The following is a 21,257-nucleotide window of genomic DNA, read 5'->3' as shown; positions in this document are numbered from 1 at the left end:
AATCTCATGTAGTAAAAAACTTCCAAACTAATTTCACAACCATCAAAGAGGGTGTGTTTGCTACCACCTCATGTCTTTTGTGCACACCTGAAGGGGAAAAAAAAATCACTTATGCAAGGCTCCGTGCAATAAATATGTAAATGTATACATGCATAAGCACCTTCACAAAATTGTAAAGTGAAGGTGGGCAAAGATGTGGCAGCAAATATGATTATGAGTATGAACAAAAATGCTTTGCAAACATGTTTGCATATTGCACAAATCATTTCCTATCTGGAAGCTGTTATTACAGTCATTATTTTAATAAATACAGCACATAAAAAACATGGAAAATATACTTTTTAAACGGCTTGCATCACCGTTATTATTTTGCTTGTTTGGCTTGGATGTCACCCTTACAACACACTTGACATATGAGTAAAATCACACAAAGTGAAGAACTGGATAGGTCCATATTAAAGTCTAAAGGAGCCAATGTGTGGGTCTTTTTTGAATGGTGGCAGTGTTTGTGCTGGACCTGACGGAGAGCAGAATTTTTATACAAACCACCCACGTTTTGCAAACCCGAGCTTGAGAGTCAAGTGGTTGCATAACCAGATGTGGGGGATTTTTTAGCAATAAGCACAGCACAACAACAGCAATGGCAGACTACATGTTTTGTTTGTGTCTCTTGGTTGTAAGTGTCACATGAGTTGGCAGGCAATGCAACCTGTCCAAACACTGTAGTCAGGATGCAGAAGGAAGGTCTGCTTATTTGTCTTATAGCATCATTGTGTTGGTTGCTTTATGATAGTTTCCTTGTTTTTGTCTCTTTCCACTCTCAGCCTGTATTTTCTTTTGTTTATTTATTTATTTATTTATTTTTGTTTTACATTGAAAGGAACCCAATAAAAGTCTTTCTTTTGTCTGCTAGACAACCCCTGTATTCTTTCTTTTCTTTTTTTTTTATTGCTATAATGACCAAACATTTACAAAAACTACTTGGAACCCTAAGACCAAATAGAGCTGATACAGTGAAATCTATTTACAGTAAATTTTGTGATATGGAGCACAGCTCCCTTTTCAACCAATTATTGCAAACTCTCACAGTAAGTGGCATCACCTGGCTTTGAAAAACACTACAAAGAGAGCGTATTACTTTCTATAAGCATGGCATCAGTCAGAAAACATTCACAGCATGACTGCAGCATTACAGCTGAGCTGGAGAGAAAACTGGGAGAAGAAAAGATTAAAGTGCCCACTAGACTTTTAATTGCCAAATCAAGCTTTGGGTCTGAGTTATTGCCCGTCCGATTCAAGGCAGGACTATAGAGTGCTGTGCAGACAGGCCTCTCTACCTGACAAACAGAAGAACAGCTGTGAGTGACTGTCAGCTTTTCAGTTTGTCTATGACAGCGTCTGTCTTCATTCAGAGCTCTTAAATTGGCTTCGGAACCGATTGGAAATGGTTCTTTTATTATACACCTCCCATAACTCCCCCTCTCATCAAAGCCAGTCCATCTTTTATCTAGGAGATGACGTTTCCATTAGGGTCTGCCAACCTCTTACTGCTGCTCTGTGAGTTGTGGAGCTGGGGGATGAGCATTGTTAACCAACACAACATCAACAGGATCTCACTGGCTGGGGTGAGCAAAAGCCTTGGTCGAGGTAAGGCAGTTCATCAGATGACTGCTCATCCAGAACACACATAGGAGGAAGAGCGCAGACACAAACGATATTTCTCCAGCTTTCTTTTACTCTCATTCTCATTCTTACACAGACAAACACAAACATTCACAGATCTGACAAAGTCAGACAACAGAGACACAGAAAAAAAGACAGAACTTGGCCAAAGGGGAGTGTGTCTGTCAACTTTTCCTCACCAGTTTCAGTCTTTCATCAAAGGTATGAGGGGCCCATAAGGTTCAGCTGCCAATCTGGCAACACTTCCAGTCCCCAAACAGGGAACTGAGGTTCTTTCAAAGCTTGATGACTCCCTCTTCTCTGTGTTACTGTCTTCATTAACTAAATCTCTCATCGCAGCTCACGTTTACAGCCTTGCTTTCACAAATCTGAATAATCTCAGAGCACAGAGAGCAGCGGCAATTTTCCCTCTCTACCTCATTTTAAGGCTGTATGTCGACTAGTTCCGGTGACACTGTTCGTGCTAATGAGGACATGGCTGTGTCCTGTGTGTGTGGGTCGGCAGAGACATACGCTGTGGTCCCACTCTGGGAGTTTTAATTAGATCTACATTATCAGACTGTCTGTCCACCCAGGCCCTATCAGCCACTGTTCAGATGCTTCATAAATCATACGTCTAAGTGGTTACTACACAAAAATTCCTTATGTAGTGTCACTAAAAATTTGCCCCATACATACAAAAATGAAATGTCTTTTCTTCCTCTATGTTTCTCTGCTCCATTTCTTGAGGTGGCTGTAGGAAAGCAGCTTTTCCTCCATCATGATCTCATCAGGTCCACCTCCTTGACCTTTGTGCTTTGTTGTAAATGTCAGCTTTCTTTATGAGCTCTGTGATGAGTTTATGGAACAATCCAGTCACTCATTCACACACACAAGGCCACGCAAAATACACACATATTAACACTACACATACATGAACAAACTACCAAGGGATCTGTCCTTCACAGGCAACTATAACTCTGATTTCTAGGTGTGTACTGAAAATTTATGGTCTGACATCATAGCAGCTGACCACCACTGCAGAATACCAGCACAGATAAACACAGATTTCACGGGGAGTGAAATGTAATATTTCAGAGGGGGAGCATTTTGGTAGCATTTTCACCACTGAAAAAGCTCAGAGTGTCTGTGAAATACTGTAATTACCAGCAATCAAATAACTGACAACTGATGTACAAACAGTAAAATGTGTAAAAAATACTCTTTTCTAGTAATGCAATTCCAACATATTTCTCATGTACAATTTACAGACATTTCTACACTTAAATGTCAAAATATCTTGACAGATTTCACAGACTAAAAAGGACATGTGTCATATTTTTCAAAGCCAACTGGTAACTATGAGGCCTAATAACTCAAATTACTGCTGATCTAGGCACCGTAGAACATTTAATTCATAAAGAAATGCTAAAAAAAAAAAAAAAAAAAAAGCAAAACGCATTTGCCAAAAGAAGAAATAAACTAATGATGCTACCTAAAAAACATATTGAGTAAGTAATGACACTATTATTCTCCTCATTTTATGTCTCTTTACATAAATGACTTACAAAGTTTAATCATCTCATTTTTATTGTGTCTGTGCAGCCCTGTTCACTGTGCCCATAGAAACAACAATGAATGTGGCCATAAAAGTGTGGCTTCTTCCTATAGAAAGAAATGTCCTTTTCTGATAAATGCATCACTACATTAGTCATGAATGGATCATAAGGTTATTTGTGCAATTAGAGGGTTGTCATGCATTACTGACTGGTGTTTTCCAAAAGATAAATTAGTACCAGCTTTCATGACATAATATAAACCTCTGAGCATTAGCGCATACTAACGTCCTTTTATGTGTGTCTACAATAATACAAGGACAACAGTGTATCATAATGTTTGGACCAACACTGCTCTTGCCATATGGTAGAATACCGATCGGATCTCAGGGCATTCCTGAATCAGCGTTCTTGTGGAGCTCTGCTTTATAACAGGGGGAGTGATCAGGCCACGGAGGCAAGTACTACTGCCATGATGATAAATGTTGTGCATTAGAACTGTCTGCATCTCTGCGCCCAAACTGGCCCATGACTCCGCCTAGTGGAGCACAGAGCTGAAGGAGTGTAGGAGAAGCAGGTGTAGCTTGCTGTTGGTTATAACATAACATTTGAATACAGGTCTATGAAAACAATAATGCCTGAAGACCAGTAAGAAGCCTCATCTCCGACTGCAGGTGTTTGCAGAGATGTGAATCTTGCATGCATGCCTGGTTAAACAGAATGATGCCGTTACACATATTACATATTACATAACTGTAGGAAGGACACAAAGACTCTAACATGCTAACAGCACTGGTAAATATATGGGAGTGTCATAGGCAATAACAAAGGGTTAAAAAACTTTTCTCTATCCTGCACATGACAACCCGTCTGTAGCTTTCCAGAAACACACAAACAAGGATAAAAAGTCATGACGTGCACATGCACTGCAGCCCTTTTTCAGGCTTAAGCCAACCACCTTCTTCATTTCATGTTATCATCAACAGGATTTTGCTTTAATGAAATGTCTGGGTTCTTACACGGTCCTTATTTTTATCTTTTGTCCTTTTATCCTTCCTCTTTTCTTCAGCTTATCTTCTGTCTTTCCTTCCTTCATTGTCTTTTGGTTTTTATCAGTTATCTTGCTGGCAAAGGTAATAAAAGGCCAACATGTTGAAGCAGCTCTGCTCTGCTTTGTTATTTTGTTCTCTCACACCCTCTGCTTTGTCTTTTATTTTTGTTTGTGGCAGCAGTCCTTATCGTAGAGATGGGCATGAGATACGGCCTCTGTGGTCCTTTGTGGTGAAATAATACAACAGGCAGATAAGGCCTTGTAGGTGGCCAGTTCACTGCTTCGCTCCTCTTCCCAAGGTGTGCTAGAAAGTCACCAGTGGGGCAAAAAGATATCAAATCTGTCAGGTACTACCTCTGATATAAAGTCAGCCCTTCACCTTCTACTGGACCCCAACTATTCACATTTTTCAACTGCATAGTGGTGCAATTTACTAAATACATTGTAAGCAGAAGCCATTTCTGCTGTTAAATGTTGTAAAATGACTCTAATAGTTGTGTGCTAAAAATCAAAAACATTATGAAGGACTTTAAACAATAAAATGACTTCAAATGAGCTCTGGATAAATACTGATGGCGTCACAAGTTCCTACCTCACGCAATTGCTTTGTCTCTAATCGACAGCACCTATTAAGTTTTCATGAAGTGGTAATGATTTTACAATTACTTCCAGCCTGGAAATACACCGATCCGCCACAGGATTAAAACCATCTAATTAATGCCATCTTGTTTTCCCTTTGACAAGAAAACAGCTCTGACCTGTCAAGGAATAGAGTCCACAAGACTTTTAAAGGATGTCCTGTACAATCAGGGATGAAGATGTTATTCTACTTAAGAAGGACACTGTTTTATTATTCACAATAGCAGCCACTCAAAACCCCACGCCAGCTAAACAATGAATGAATACTACAGTGTTCATTATTGCAGCATAAATCAGAGAAAAACCTCAACAATGCAGCACAGCATATTGGACTTCTCTGTACCTTGTCCTCATATTTCCAAAACATCAACTGTTATTCCCTTACAAGGCCATGACCCAGACTTTGTGGAGACAGGCACTGAGTTACAGCCTCACCATTAAGTGTACCCAAGCACATTTTACCTGCAAGTTACTGAAGAAACATGTTTACTCTGTATAAGCCTCTGCTGACATTTATTTGCTAAAAGCCTTTACAAGTAGTTACTTTAATAACACCTTTAACCACAACTTGACCTATACCATACAAGAAATAAAACATATCAGACCTTGCAGGTGCACAGTCTGGTTTAAATCTGGGGAACTTCTCCCTCAAACCACTCCTGAGCAATATTTGCTTTGTGGCAGAGCACATTAATGTGCTGGAAGAGGCCACTGCCATCAGGGAATTACACTGTCATGAAGAGGTGAATGCTGGTCTGCAGCAAAGAATGAAAATCGAAAAAATGTTCCCATGAATGGCAAAACACAAGGTCCCAGCTTTGCACTGCCTTCACCAGTTTGTCCTCTTCCCATCCTGTCAGTGTTGCTTATACACACAACCAACCATCCACATGAATGAATGGATGAATGAATGAATGAATAAATGAGATTAGACCTGAGATTATGCTTAGCCATCTCAGGTTTAAAAGTTGAAATGTGTTTGTAAGCTTACTGAGTGGATGTTTTTGGATCAAAAAAGGAACAAACACACATATACACAGATCGACTGTGTGACTTGAGATTGATTTATGCTGCAGTTGACTAAAGAATAGTGATAAATAAATGCAGTTTTTTTGGTCTGTAACAGACACAGTATCCACTACAGAGGAGGGCTTCCTTCAAAGCTTTGTAATACACAACACTTGGAGGACTAGGACACCCACTTGGACATCTAGGCTACTGGATTTTATTTCATCTGAAACTCTGCTTCATATAAAAAAAATCATATATATATATATATATATATATATATATATATATATATATATATATATATATATATATATATATATATATATATATATATATATATATATATATATATATATATCCAGTGGCTTTATATATTATGTGTCATAATTTTCTTCCTTAATATACAAAGTGAAAAGCATGTAAGATGCAGATTTGTACCTGACCATTCACCATAAAGCATCAGTTCTTGTTGCAAAATGAAACTTTACCCTAAAGTGTTAACCCCGAGTCTGAATGCAGCAGAGACACAGAATTCCCACAACAATTTTCTACATCTTTTACAGCAGCTCTTTGTCAGCAACTGGGCTATCTGGCAAAATGTACTGGTGAATTAAATAGTTAAGGAGAAGAGGATAATTCAAGCATAACTGATTTATTAGGCTGAATGAGAGGAGGAGACACAGACAAGAGAATGATTTAAGCTTCACCTGCACTCTTAATTACTGTTGTCAAGGTGTTTGCTTCGCCCTTCTGGGAAAAGCAAACCAAGTCATTGCTCATACCAACACTTTAGAAGACCTACAAAGTGAGCTGTAAAGTTTCTACGGTGCACTATTTACTAAACAAAACTCTACATTCTCCCTGCCACGTCTCTGTTGTCTCTTGAGGCAGTGCATGCTGCATGGTTGATAAACTGAACAGAATGAGGCCACAGATTGAGGCGTGCCCTTCTCACCTCATGTGCTTACCTGAGGGATAGAAGAGGACAAAGGAACAATATGTGCTTGTCTGTTTGATCTCAATGTATGAGGTGCGTTGCACGTGTAGGCCGCTGGCGTACCATGGATAGATTGCTCTTGCACAGGCAGGACTGCTGCCCATCACTGCACAGCGTTTATTATAACGGAGAGGCTGAGAAATATTTTCATGCACACGTGCACTCACAAAGCCTTTTCCTTTGATGAGGCTGTGGAATAAACCATCTATGACCAGGGGCTCTGTTCAGAGCGCTCAGCCTGAATGCAACTCTAACAGCTGAAAGACAAGAAAGTGGCCAAACACTCTACCCCAACAGCAATAACAATGAGGGAAAAATACACATCATTCTTGGAATATTTGACTTAAATGTCAAGTACTTCTCAGCATATAATTGGAGTTAAAATTTCTGCATCTCAGTCAGACTTTAGTAATATCAACTGCTAGTTATGGAAGATACAAGCATGTCCACTAAATCTTTTATTCATAAATTAAAAAAAGGGGGACTTGAGGGGTATGAGTGTTTCTGCTGACAATACAGTTATTGTCTCAGAAGCCTGAGACATTTTAAGAGTGGATAGAGTTCCCCACCTCACTAACTGGTCAAGACTGGTTTCAGATGTGCTGATTATCATCCGTCGCAGTGAAAGGTCCTCCCTCCCAATCTCTTGCTTCCTGCTGCTCATTTATTCTGAATATTTTATGGGTCTGTGTGTTTATTGGTGAAAGCAATCTAGGACAAAGCAGCATCATTTTCTCATTTTTAATAAAACAATCAACAGAATTACTTGTCAGTAAACTAAAACTAAATAACAGAATGATCTGAAAATGGAGTTATTTGAGCTAAATCACCAGCAGCATACAAAAATACATCTACAGCATGCTACAAAATCTCCACAGCATCAAATAATTAAACACAGCATGCTCATATGTGTATTATAGTCATGTGTGGGTAACAAACAGGTATGGAAAGCACATGGAATTGGAAATGAGAACAGTGCAGCAATGAAAAAGGTAATTAAGTTGACCAGAACAAGGCGAGCTTTGTGTAAAATATTTCGTGCAGCTCTGTGGAAGACATCAACAACAGGGCACCAAGAACAATTATGGCATAATTAGCTGTGAGGCAACCTGGAAGAATTCTCTTTGCGAGAGATATTTAAATGTAATTGCACAGGTAATTTTGGACTTGGCCCAGACCAAATTGACTTTGCTTTATGCTCTCTCCTGGTCTTATAAAAATGCAACAGAATGTGCAACAGTACAGGTGAACATTTATGGATGAGCCAGGTTCAAATCCTTAATCCTTAAGATGGGCTTTTTTCTCACATAATACACCTTTCCGTTCTAGAAAACTACAGGCAGATGCATATAAGTCATATTAAAGTACGTTCTGTAACGTTCTCATCTCTCTTTACAAATCAACAAGAGACGTCTGATATAATTTAATTTACTCAGAGTTCGGAACTCTTGGTCTCTGTTTTTTTTTTTTTTTGTTCGTTTGTTTTAAGTTAATTAACAAAACACAATTATTGCTGGTGTGAATCATGCAGCCTCTGCATGGACAAGGAAATCTAAGTGAAAAGAGATAAATGTCAATATGGGATCAATTATATCTAAAACCTTCAAGTTATATAATAGAAATGTTATATAAAACATATATTTGTTATTATCAGTATATAGTATATATAGGCACATATAAATATATATATATAGTATGTATATTTTATCAGTATTATAAACCTTAATTTATAAATCAGTGGGTGTTTATAGCAGTATATATCCCTAAATAACAAAGGTGAGTAACAAAGTACACAGAAACCAACAACATGACATTCGAACTGGTAAAGCACCATCAGTAGCTGTAGTTACATGGACAATACTTCTTTAAAAGGGCTGGAAATATTCTGGAGAGGGGGGGGGGAACAAATGTGCATTAAAGTATCTGATTAGACCTTCACATTTTAAATGTGGTTCTGTGTTTGTTAACCTGCCCAAAATGTAAAAAAAATGGGGGGAAAAAGTACATTGTTAATTTTAAATATATACTGAAATCTGTTCATCTAAAGATTTAAAAGAAAAATGGACCTAAGATCTTTTTTTTTTTTTTTTTGTCATCTATTACATGACATTAACAACAGCATCTTGTCCTGTCCTTCCTTTCCTATTGCTGCAAACACGTTACATGTTCTCTTGCATCTCTGTTGGAATTAAGCAAGTAAAAAATAAACAGCCTAATGATGTGCATACTGATTCTACATGAAATAAACTCCATATGTGATAGTTGGGGGGGGGGGGGGGGGGGGGATGCTGTACTTCAGCTCACTGTAATGGAGCGAGAATAAGTGAGACTATTTTTATCCCACCCTAAGGCTTAGGGCAGCTGTGTCAAAAGTCAACAACTATGGTGACTCCATGCTGTGGTGCTCCTGTCCCAAATGCACACAAATACACACTTGTCCCACCACATTCACTACATGTTTAGACATAACAAGTAAATTTTAGTATCTGAAAATAATTCCATCGTGTAATGTTATAAATGATGGTCAAATAGGCTGAGTGTTGTGAGACAGCTAATCCAATGCAAAAAAAAAAAAATCATCCATCAAAGTATAATAAAACAACAAATAGTGTGTCGATGTTCTTAACCTTGTAACCCCCCCAAAAAGCAAACATGCCTGACAGTGTAACATTGACGATGAAATCCAATTTACCTCGTGTTAGCAATGGGAATATTGCTCTGTATGAGCCTATAATGTATTGATGTACAGCTTTGGGAATGACAAGCTGTAGTCACAATGATTTGTTACACTAATAAAAGTGAAGACACAGTATTGTCCTGCCCTCTCAAATACACATGCACACACATCATTCTCTCCCTCTGTCACACACACACTTACACAGACTTCCTCTTCATGGACCACTTGGCTTTGTAGTGGCAAAGAGCTTGAACAAATTGAAAAATGATTGGAATTGAAAGATGAGTAATGGTGATTCAAGCACGGTCCTTTCTCAATATGGAGATGATGAGATCTGATTCTTTGAGGTCAGGTGCACCATCAGAACCGAGTGGCTGTCCTGTCTATGACTAAAGCAGATAGGAGGATGCTTGCTCTCTCACACAGGCCACTGCCACAATCAGTCAGAGCAGACATAAAATCAATGTTATATTTACCAGCGCCATTACCATACTATTACCACTACTCATCGCCACTTTAACAATAACACCTCAAATTCTGTCAGCCCCATGAAAAGCTCCCTTCTCTCCATTCATGGTTGTGAGACTGAATTAAAGCTCAACAGACAACAGAGCTCACCAATCTTTTTCTCTTTGTGCTGCCTCTTCATTGAGGTTAGCGATTAACTTAACCCTAAAGAGTTATTAGCTTAGCTCTGTCATATACTGCACCTAAACAACCAAACATACTGTCTAGCAAATGGTTGATCTGTTTTTATTGACAGACACATGGGGGAAAATCAGGGAATGAGGGAAGTGACATCTGGTGGTTAAAATAATTGTGGCAAAGTCAGACAGAACAGTAAGCAGCTGTTAATATGATTCAACCTTTGACACAGATGCAGCTATGATTAGTTGTGTTCCTTCTTGGATTTACTGATCCTTTAAAATGAGCAACAGAAATAGCAGTAAAATCTGTTACATGAAATTTCTTTTAGAATTGAAGTAGTAACTAAAGCAAAGAGCTAAAACAAAAGGATGAAAAAATTTGGCCTCCTGCCATCAGTGACTTCTCATGGATGATCCTTAGATTACATGCTCTGCTGCTTTCAGACCATTTTGATGAAAGTGGAAAAAAGCTGGCAGTTCTGCCTGTCTTAAGATATTATCCCAGGGAGGCGCAGGGGCTTGCAGAAGAAAGAGTGACTTGTGTCAGCACAAACCATGAGAAGTCAAACTGTTTGTGAGATTGATGTGTTTACTCCTTCTCCTTTGTTCATTAGAGTGTGACAATTCAGTGATGAAGAATGTCACCAGGCCTGTCTTTTAAATACCAAAATATTTCCCTACAGGTTTATCGAACCTTTCATATTTCACATGAAGTTAAAAAACACCATTTAAAAAATGTATCCAACTTCTGTTTAGTTTGAATTCTACAGTCGGGATCGTTGCAGCTCTGTGATGGAGGCAGACACCATGTTGCTCTCTGTTTTCTTCCACTGGTGCTTTTTACACTTTGAATTTGAGAAACTTGATTTTATGATTTCAAATTGGCAATAATATGCTCTCGCTACTTTTGAATCTGATTAAAATGCATTTCATCACCATGGCACTGAGTCCAGTGCTGTACTGGGATTGTTACCATAGCAACAGCAGTTTAAGTAATGTGGAACTAAAAAAAATCCAAGCTGGGAGCTGACAGTTCAAACACTACAACGACGCAAAGCAAATATGAATATAATTTAAGTATTCGGCTGGCAATCAAGCCGTCTGCACCAACAAGCAAGTTACCAACTAATTTTTAGTTTTTTTTACTTTTCCATTTCCAGTTAATGAAATGCTACTGCACTGTATTAGGACAATGGTCCACCTGTTAGTTGCTCAAGAGGTTTGCAAGTACCTGATGAGTCTTGACTAAGCAGGAAACAAGGAGAGCTGTACACTAGCTCATCCTGGGGGTATTGCGTGCAAGGTCTGTTCTACGTCTGTGTGCAGAGCGAGCATGAGAGGTAATTAGTGACCTTAGCAGGAGTGGTGGATGAGAATAAGATCTCCTCCCTGGGCAGGTGTTTTAATAAGAGTATGGGGGATAGCGTGAGAATGGTTCTCTTGTGAGACCTGCAGCACCTCTCCCAGGTAACAATCTAACATGTAGCATCAAATTAGACAGTGCAGTATTCACCTAATGAAGCACACAATTGTGAATAATAAGATCTTTGTAAATGGGGTGAACTGCAAAAATATGATATTTCTAAGTTGAGTATAGGAGATACTCAGACATTGGGCCTAGTGTTCTCTCTTCTCAGGCCATTATACATGATTAATAGGGTAGAGAGCAGGAGTTGAAACTGCAATTAAAGGTGTCTTCCATCAGAAGAAGAACCCCCTTTCTGGTAGTCAGCTAGAGGAGGACCAAAGGGAGCGATGCACCACCGAGTCATTTATTCCTCCACTATCCTCTCTGCTCTATGGAATACATTAACTTCAGAGTCTTGCTGTCTTAGCCAGAGTGCCTTCATTGCTTGTTTTTTAAAGGGATGCATGCAATTAGAGGAAGAGAAAGAAGAAAGTGCTGGGAATAGTCCCCAACCCCCACACAAAGATTGAGTGCCAGCACAAAACAAGCTCTGTGGGCCCCTTGGGGTCCTCCCTGAGAGTGAGGAGAGCCCAGAGTCGCTGCTGCTCATTGACAACAAAAAATAAAGAAAACAGCCACAAAGCCTTCATTTCACTAGGTAAATAACTTCCTGAAAATTTACAGATTTCCAATAACAGACAGCTAACCTTGTTGGTGTGATAAAAATAATGATATTGTACTTCTTTTGAGTGGGATAAAGCAACTTTATGGAAAGAAAGTAACTACTCAGCTTCAATACTCTGAGCAGAGGAGAGTCAGGAAACCGTCTTAGCATGTTTAGCAGAGAATGTACTGCACACCCATGTCTTATGAACTCAGTTCCAAGTCCTTTTCTTATGGATTACATTGCTGCATAGACCCAGCAAGGATCATTACATCCATAATTCCCTCTTTTGCATAATGTCGTGAATATTTTCCTGGTTTTTACTTTCAGCTACAATGCAATTAAATATACACATAGATTCTTTGCTAGGGCACACTATCATGTACAGACAAGGCTTATATTCAGGTGGGATACTTGTACTAGAAGCCTCATGAATATGTTTCACCTTAGAAAACCTGAGCAGGATTGTGGGGAATCATCATAATTAGAGAGACAGCGGGAACATTATTTTAAATCTTGTCCTTTTTGCATATTCACTACAGTAAAGAGCCTGAGGATTGTTGTACATTTGATGGCTGGCTGACTTCACATTCACTGTCTTTATCTGCGATGGAAAGGAGAGGCAGGGGGAGGATCACAATTCCTTTGAGGTGCATTTAAATCACAGTCCCCACATATAACTCTGAAAATTCCCACTTGAGAGTGCAAGCTGAGATGGCGTCCTTCAAGCCCTGCTGGGTTTCCTGTCATCATGAAATGGGAGCAGGAGATTATAAGGAAAGGGATGCAGAGGATGGAGCAGGAGGGGGATAAATACTGAAGTTTGGTTTAATCCCATAGTGTACAGCTGGAGATACACTCCTTCTAAGACAATTCTGCTCAGAGAAGAGGTAACTGAAAGGAATATGGGAGGCATTTTAGGGCATTGAGTGGAAAGTATGAATCTCTAAATGATCTAATAACTCCAAAGATGAGTTTCAACATAACTGATAACAGAAGTCAACATTCTGCCATATTATTTATTACACTTACATAAAAAAGCAAAATCTGATTAGAACTGAGTGAAACTATAAAGATTCCAATACAGATTAACAGCAAATTAGGCCACATGGTCAATGTTTTCTATATTACTTCATATTTCACCATCACTAATGGCACATTTCATTTAGATAAGATTTTTGCAGGTGACTAGCTGAGTGATGCTATTCCTGCATAAGAAACAGATCAAAGTAGCAATTTTGCATAGCTCATTGTGTTTAATGGAGTGCAGTAAAATACGTCCTTTCCAGTGTAATTAATGAGGAAATGACACAAGCGTGGAATGCATTTCTAAAGGGTTTTTATTATGAGTATTCCAATTTCATAAAATATTGTGATTTAATTTTCTGGTATTCTTCCATTTGACTGCTGCATAAAACTTAAGAAAACCCCCTTATGAGAAGTACATCTTATCATCATTCATACTGAGTTAAGATACTTTTTTTTTTTTTTTTTTTGTAGAATATTTTAATGATTCTTCATTTATATGAGCATTGACAAAACACAGCTTCAGTTTTACACCCCATGAATCAATACTGGGAGTTATTTATATATGTATATATATATATAACAGCATCTTTGCTCATCTTAAATAAGTAGATGAACACAAATCAATAGTGTGACTTTTATGCCCCTGTTTAAGCCTCCCTCACTCCTCTTTGTAAAACTCTTTTTCTCGCGCGCTTCTCTCATTTTCTAATGAAATGCAACATTTCACAAAGCCCCCAGATTAATGTGCAGAAAAAAATAAATAATAGGGAGCATTCAGAGTGACTGCTGATGCAAGAGGAGAGAGGATTCTCACAACCCGCTGCCCCTGCTGTAAGAACATGCCTTATCAACACTTTCTCCCTGTAAAATGTCAATGACATGCTACTTATTTTATCAACAAGGCTACGTGTGCATCTGCTGTAAGCTGCATGATCATTCTGCCTTGTTATGACATACATGTGAGCCCTCTCTCATTACTCTTTTCTGAGGCTAATGTCTCTGAGCTATAGCATTCATTGCTAGTTCACTGGGAATTTATGACTTAGCAAAGGGTTAAAGGAAGTTCTTGTGTTTTCATTAACAATGTCTTTCCTCAGAAACTCCTTCATTTTCTGTTGCTGGGGCTGTTAGGAAGTAAAATCTTATGTAATTTCATGAAATCTAAAGTATGGCACACACATAAATGTTTCAAAGAATCATGCTAGGGATTATTCTGAAGTGTTTGTCCCCGCTGCAGCATTTCATGGAATTAAATATTACCTTTAGGTCCTGTTTACACAACATTTCCACGCAAAATATAAAATATTTTCCTTTGTGTATTTGAAAAAAAAAATGTAATGGAAACTATCCTCGTGCAAGGGCAAACACAAACATGACATTGAGGTTCACCATTATTGTTGTTGTGCTTTTTGCAGGTTAAGCAAGGTCTGACTGCGCAAGTGCACAATGACATGAAATATGTCATTGTTGCCAAAAGATTCCAGTTGTACTTTACGCTGACAGGACATGTCTTGCATTGCAAGAAAATTTCATTGTGGAGGCCCAAAACTTGTAAACGAGAGACCAGAATGCAACAAAACTTATTTGTTTCACTGTCTCAGCGTCATGATGTAAACAGGACCTTAGTCAAAAGGGCTCAGATGGTAATTTATCACTTGATATTTAAATAACTCACAAAGAAGTGCAAACTTAAAAGAAAAACATAAAATTAAGGAAATATATTTGATCATGCTCAAATTATAAGCAAATCTGTATCTTCATCATTTCAACACAATGAAAAGATCAAGATAATATACTCAGCCAGGCAATTTATATTAACAAGGATCTATGCAAATCTTTGAAGAAGGCATTTAACTTGACCAACATTAAACCAGTCTATTAGGGAAATTATTCCTGTGCATCCCTGTTCAAGTGATTTAAAGCAGCTGGACAGGACTGTGGTTGTTATTTTACAACCAATTTATGTTCTCAAGATCTTATGTGTTTGGTATCATATTAAAAATGATCTGCATAAAATATGCTGTATCCTTTTAAAGAGGTCAGCTACTTAAGACTATGGGGTCAAATATACCCCTTGGCCCATAGAACTTAAGATAAAAACTGTGGCAAAGGAGAAGAGAAAAAATAAATAAATAAATGAATAACTTCCACACAGTGTGAGGTACAAATATGTCTGATAGGAACAGCATCACAGCTGCTCTGTGTCCTCAGGAAAGGCCTGCTTATGTCACTGCTTGCTTACTGTATGCGAGTCTCGGTGTGTGGGCAGCTGGGGTTGATACAGACTTCAAGACCAATTTCATGTTTGTACATGTTCTGGTCTGAAGCTTTCCCATGTGTGTACGTGTGCAGTGTTCCTGTATGCTGCTGGCCAGCATCAGCGCTGCTGTCACTGAGTGGATGCTGGAGAGAGGAAGGTCATGTGGTTGCCAGCCGAATTATGTCCAGGTCACAGATGCAGTGTGGAACCTGCCCTTATTACTGCACCATTTCCCTCTTAGAAAATAAGAGAAGAGCAGGTGAGCGAGCGTGACATCATTCTAATCACAAATTTTGAGATACTTGACTGCAACGAGGTTGTACTGGCAATTTTATCACAACTATTTTTCCTTTTTTCATGTTGACAAGTTCCATCATACCTAAAGTCAAGAAAACTTAGATTTATATCTAATGTATTTCTCTATTTTATCAAGTTTTTATAACAGTTACTGAATCTGATTACTAACACACACAGCGAGCCTTTATTAGGACCCTGTTGGCATGGTTTGATCTGGATTGATTGACAGCAACCAAATAATCAAATAACCAAACAACCATGCTTATGTTGCATAGACCAGCGTGCACTCTGTTGATTCTCACTGGCACGTAAAGGCACAGCCGGCCCTTGGCACTGGCATAAGCGGTCGTCTGAATAATGGCAATAATTTAGAGCCCCGACTGGCGCCCTTTCCTCGTACACTGTCTTGAAAATAAAAGATGAACAAATACATATAACCCCAAATTCCCCACTTATTTTTTCTCATCGTTTGATTGGCCTGCTTGGAACCTGTTTTACACCACAAACAGTGCGAGAGTGGGTGAGTTATAAGGGGCGCTTCTCAGGTAGAGGTTAACATTGACAGATTGTTATTGGGGGGTGTCAAGCCATTATCTCACCTAGGGCACCAAAATAGCTAGGGCCAGCTCTGCATAAAGGGATGTGATATCACTTATTTCCCACAGTAGCCTGCCTAAGACTGAGGAAGTATGTTAGGTTTAATGAATTTACTATCTGAATGTGTATAACTTGCTTTGCTGCACTTGAAAGTGTGTTAATAAACAAGCTCATAACTTACAATGTGAAGCTTCAAGAAGTCTCCAAGTCCAGAGGAGCTATCCACCCTCACCAAGACAGCATCCTTCAGGTGCGTACTGAAGCCAATGGCTAGCCGGTCCGCCCTCGTGCTGGGACGGTCATTTGGCGGCCATGTGTATGTGATCAGTCCACCATCTCGCCCAAATATGTACGTTGTTCCCGCTAGAGGACAAAAAAAGAACAAACATTTGAACAACTGCAATAAAAAGTCATGTACCATGAGTAAATCACTGACTGTCAACACAAAAACATTATTAACACAGCAAGTCTGGCAGTGATGTTGTACGGTTAGAGCACCGTCAGTCTGGAGACTTATATTGTGCTGAGTAATGGGTTTGCAGAGCACAGAGCAACATATCACTCGTGAACAGCTCTCAGCCTCATCTGAGAGTTTAAGTACACTCATGCCAATTCATGAGTGGAAGAAAGTTCAGCAGAAATGAGGGAGACAGGTGGACATGCTGCTTGCCTTATAATGCTGCACAATTATTCAGTTTTACTGCTGTTGTCTGATTCACCTCTAGAGGAAAGAGACTAAAGTGATTGCTTACGATTTTGCAGAAGTGCCCCTGGCACCCAGGTAACAAGTACGCCGAACGGGCACCTCCTTATCTCTTGTGCTTCATTAGCGACCTCAAAGCACAAGGTAGCATTATTGACTGAGTGGTCCAATCATGTCCTTCTTGTAACCTCCACACCAGCTATTTCCTGTCTGTCTCCATCACTTCATTGTCTTAAACAGCTGTATTAAAGGTTAAAACATGGCCCGGTAAATGGAAAAGTGGTTCTAATAACCCAGTTATTAAGTGAGAAAGAGCCTCTCGTCAGTATGACAGTCAAACTGATCCTTGAAAATGAGTCTTTGCCAATTCAATGGTCTATTAAGGGCGTCTTGTGTCTCATGTTTTAAAATCATTGGATCATTTTAATCGATTTTTGCCAAGACACAGAAAGTGTGTGTCTATGTGTGTATGACTGTTAACATAAATGTGTGATTGGGAAACAAATGCCTACGAGAAAGCCTGAAAATTGATGCAGCTGTCAGATTATCACAAAAACAACTATCTTCATGAAAAATTAGTCAAGGAGCTCGGCTCATGTGTTGTGCATTCATACATGTGAGTATGAGCGAGATGCAAAGACAGAGACAGTGTCTTAATATTCTAAGGGGTGTGGAGTTAAACAGCCTTAAGTCACATAATATATTATAAATCATATTGACTATGATTCCAAAATTTTTTTACAAACCAGTTAACAAGGATATAAAACTACTAATAAATGTTGCATTAATTTATATGACTCTGTTTCTTCCTTACTGGCTTTTCTTCATGGTGCTGTGATTAAAGTGGGCCACTCTACTCTCAACTTTTCTCAACTCTTCTAATTCCATTCTTTCACTTGGGCCAATAGATACTGTCAACCATTTTCTAAAAAGAAGTGCATCATTGGTTAACAATAGCGTGATTATCAAATGATGCTGAGGCATACGGATCTATGATGGGATTTATTGTTTTCATAAAGCACAACTCGCATTTGTAACACTTAATGATGATAACACTAGGCATTTCTGCTCTCCTAATGGATAAAGCGCCATGGAGCTTGATGACTTTGACAAAGGAAAAGACATTATGGGAGATACATTTGCAAGGCAGGCATCATTTCTTTTTCATGAAGTCTGGCGGCTACCACTAGAAACTCCTCTTGTTTTACTAATGCAGATCTGATGTTGGCTCCATCCCAGAGCAATCCCCAATTCATGTACCTCATTCTGCACTGTTGTCGCCATCTGCAACTTTCCCCCAAGCCACCTGACACTTGCTCCCTGCTCCAGCTTATTGTAATTAAGTGCATTTAGACTATGTCAGCAGTGGAATGCACTACACCTTTAAGCATCAACTCAGTCTATTCATACAGCTTGACACCCACTTTATCCCACTGACAGCTTACTCAATGTTGGGGAACATAATAATGTAACAATTAGTCATTTAAGTGGATCAGAGTGCAGATCTTTATGTGAAATAGATTCAGAGGAAGATGGTCAGGCCAAGGTACAAAACGAAACAAAAACCATCAACTAAATAGTTCCAAAATAGATTAATTGAGTGCAGATAATAGTGAAGCCAATATGAGCTAAATTTATACAAGACTGGTGGAAAAACTGGGACTGGTAAGGATTAGGATACATGAAGGAACATAGCTAATGCACACCTACACAGTTGTGTAATGGCATGAAATCAGCAGAAACTTGCCTGTGTCGCTCTAATGCTGGCGAGTAATTATGCACTGACTCCATATTTGTTATTTGCGTACTCTCCTGGGACACTGGGCCAAATATGGATCTGTTGTAGTTATTAGATACAGTAGTGTCCTGGAAATTCTTGCCTGTTTATTCTTTCTTTAATTCAACAAGAAGTGTAGTTTATTCCCAATTTGTCCAATGTTAAAAAAAAGAAAGGGCAAGGTGGAGGTACAGTATAGATGTGTGATGGCAAGTGCTTTGGGGTTAAGCCAAACAATGCAAGACCTACGAAAGATAAAGTAATTAAGATTTCCTTGTTTCATATATTCCCAAATGCATATGCATTTCCCCCAAGAACTGAGGTTCAGTGCGTTGGAAGGTCTTATTCAAGGCTGTTCCTGGATCCTGGATCAGGCTTCCAGGATGAACTCCTTAACCACAAACCTCCTCTGTTAAAGGATAATGAATTAATCTGTCCTCATGTTGGACTATAGCGAGAGCTGGTTGCTCTCTGCTGTGTCAGTTAACATCAAAGACGATAAACATTGGCAGATCAAACACTCGGCTTTCATTAAAAATGTAGCACCTTCCCAGGAGTCCCCATACATTTGGCCTAAGAGGTGTGTGGGATGGTGGTACTGTAGAATAGCAAACACGGCCTGCGTATTACAGCACCCTTGGCATTGACTTTTTAGTGTCTAAATCTATTTATGCTGCAATGAAGATGCAGCATATAGTGAACCAGCAATAAGCACTACACGGTTAGCAAGTGATGGCAGGGTCATATAAAGAGACAGGCAGGTGGAAGCACAGAAAGGCATACTGGCTCTCTGCCTTAGTGGAGCAGTTGTGGGAGGAGAAGTATACACAAACCAGGCAGTGTATTTGACTGAACTGCTCAGCTAAGGTCAGGATTGCAGACTGTCTTTCCTCTAACCTCCAAAACAGCCATCATAACGCGCTTCATATTACCACCTCTGCCGAGAAACTGGGGAGGAATCCAATCATAATTACATAGCTGTGATGGAAATGTGAAAAGGAGAGATGACATTATAGATCCGTTTTCTGACAGCAACTAGCACTTGCATTTCTCTATCTGCTGCCACGGATTCCCGTAATGACTGGGGTGCAAAAATAGATCACCAGAGATGTGACATATAGTATTGCTTTTTGAAATTAATTTTTGATCATTTCCACAAGTCTTTTGAATAGAATTTCAAAGTCAGATAACCTCCTTTCCAAACCGTGCCTCAAAAAAAGTCTTCATAGTGAGACTTTTCTTATTCAGTTTTACATTTAACTTTTATTGGATATTTTTACAACAGAAACAAAGTTGATGAAAACAACCCCTGTTTTGCGTGTGAATGGTTGTCACCTGTAACCGTAGCTTGGATAAGTGTGTGAACAGCTACATTAATTGCTACTTGTTGTACATCCTCAAACTGTAAAAAGGACAAAACTATATTAAGGAAAATGATCATCTGAGTTTATATTGGGTTTGTGCACCCTCCTGGGATGTGCACAATTAAAAGAAGCTTAATGATGTCTATCGGATTACCATTTCAGTTTTCAGAGAAATCATTAGCACGATTCATGAGGACACTACATTATCCAATCCAACACTGTTGGTATCTGGTAGACGAGCCATTTACGATCAATGCTTCTAAAGCTTTAGAAGCAAGAGAGAAAATCATGAGTCAACATGGTCAATTTTTTACTTTTTTTTTTTTGCTTCCTCCTGAATTACTTTCACTATATTTTATCTTTTAGGACAATTAAATAGTCTACCAGTTGAGGAGATTAGGTAGTAAATAGAAAGTGGGGTTATGAGCAAAATTGTGGAAACACATGGCTAATTAGATGTATTTTTAGCTGCATGCTCTAACTTGGCAGCAACTGCAAAGCTGTGAATTACTGAGACAGTTGAAAAGGAGCTCCATTCACACAGCATCACTGTATAATTAAATGGTACATCACACCCCATGATCCAAAATAATGATGCTCAGACACAGATATCTATCAATTTTTAGTTTGCAGACTAGGGATTCTTGTTTGAGCCACAGTATCATTTTTTCCCCCAGAAGACAAAATGTATGAAATATTATTCAGGTTTCTTGAAATATGACCCACAAAAAACACACTTTGATTATTTAAATGTCACTGGATTATGCGTCTGAACTAGAGTGCTATATTGTGTTTTAGCCAGTAGTTATTTCAGCAGGACAAAGATACAAAGCAGACAGGAGGGATTTTAACAAGCGTCTGTCCATGCCCACTGCAGAGATTATAAAGGATCATGTATTTGTTTACACAGCCATTTAC

General features: G+C 38.9%; 1 protein-coding gene across 31 annotated transcripts in view; it reads right to left on the bottom strand.

Annotated features, from left to right (window-relative positions):
- LOC121655283 (neurexin-1a) overlaps positions 1-21,257 on the bottom strand; it is a 275,419-nt gene that overhangs the window by 63,348 nt on the left and 190,814 nt on the right. For all 31 annotated transcript variants that reach the window (XM_042009831.1, XM_042009843.1, XM_042009845.1 and 28 more), the window contains one exon: positions 16,677-16,858. In XM_042009831.1, the coding sequence (XP_041865765.1) occupies positions 16,677-16,858 (182 nt within the window). The remainder of the gene's footprint in view (positions 1-16,676; positions 16,859-21,257) is intronic.

This window comes from Melanotaenia boesemani, chromosome 16 (genome assembly GCF_017639745.1).
Source record: "Melanotaenia boesemani isolate fMelBoe1 chromosome 16, fMelBoe1.pri, whole genome shotgun sequence".
NCBI lineage: Eukaryota > Metazoa > Chordata > Actinopteri > Atheriniformes > Melanotaeniidae > Melanotaenia > Melanotaenia boesemani.
The sequence above is the reverse complement of the archived record's forward strand: the minus strand, read 5'-3'. Positions and strand labels throughout refer to the sequence as shown.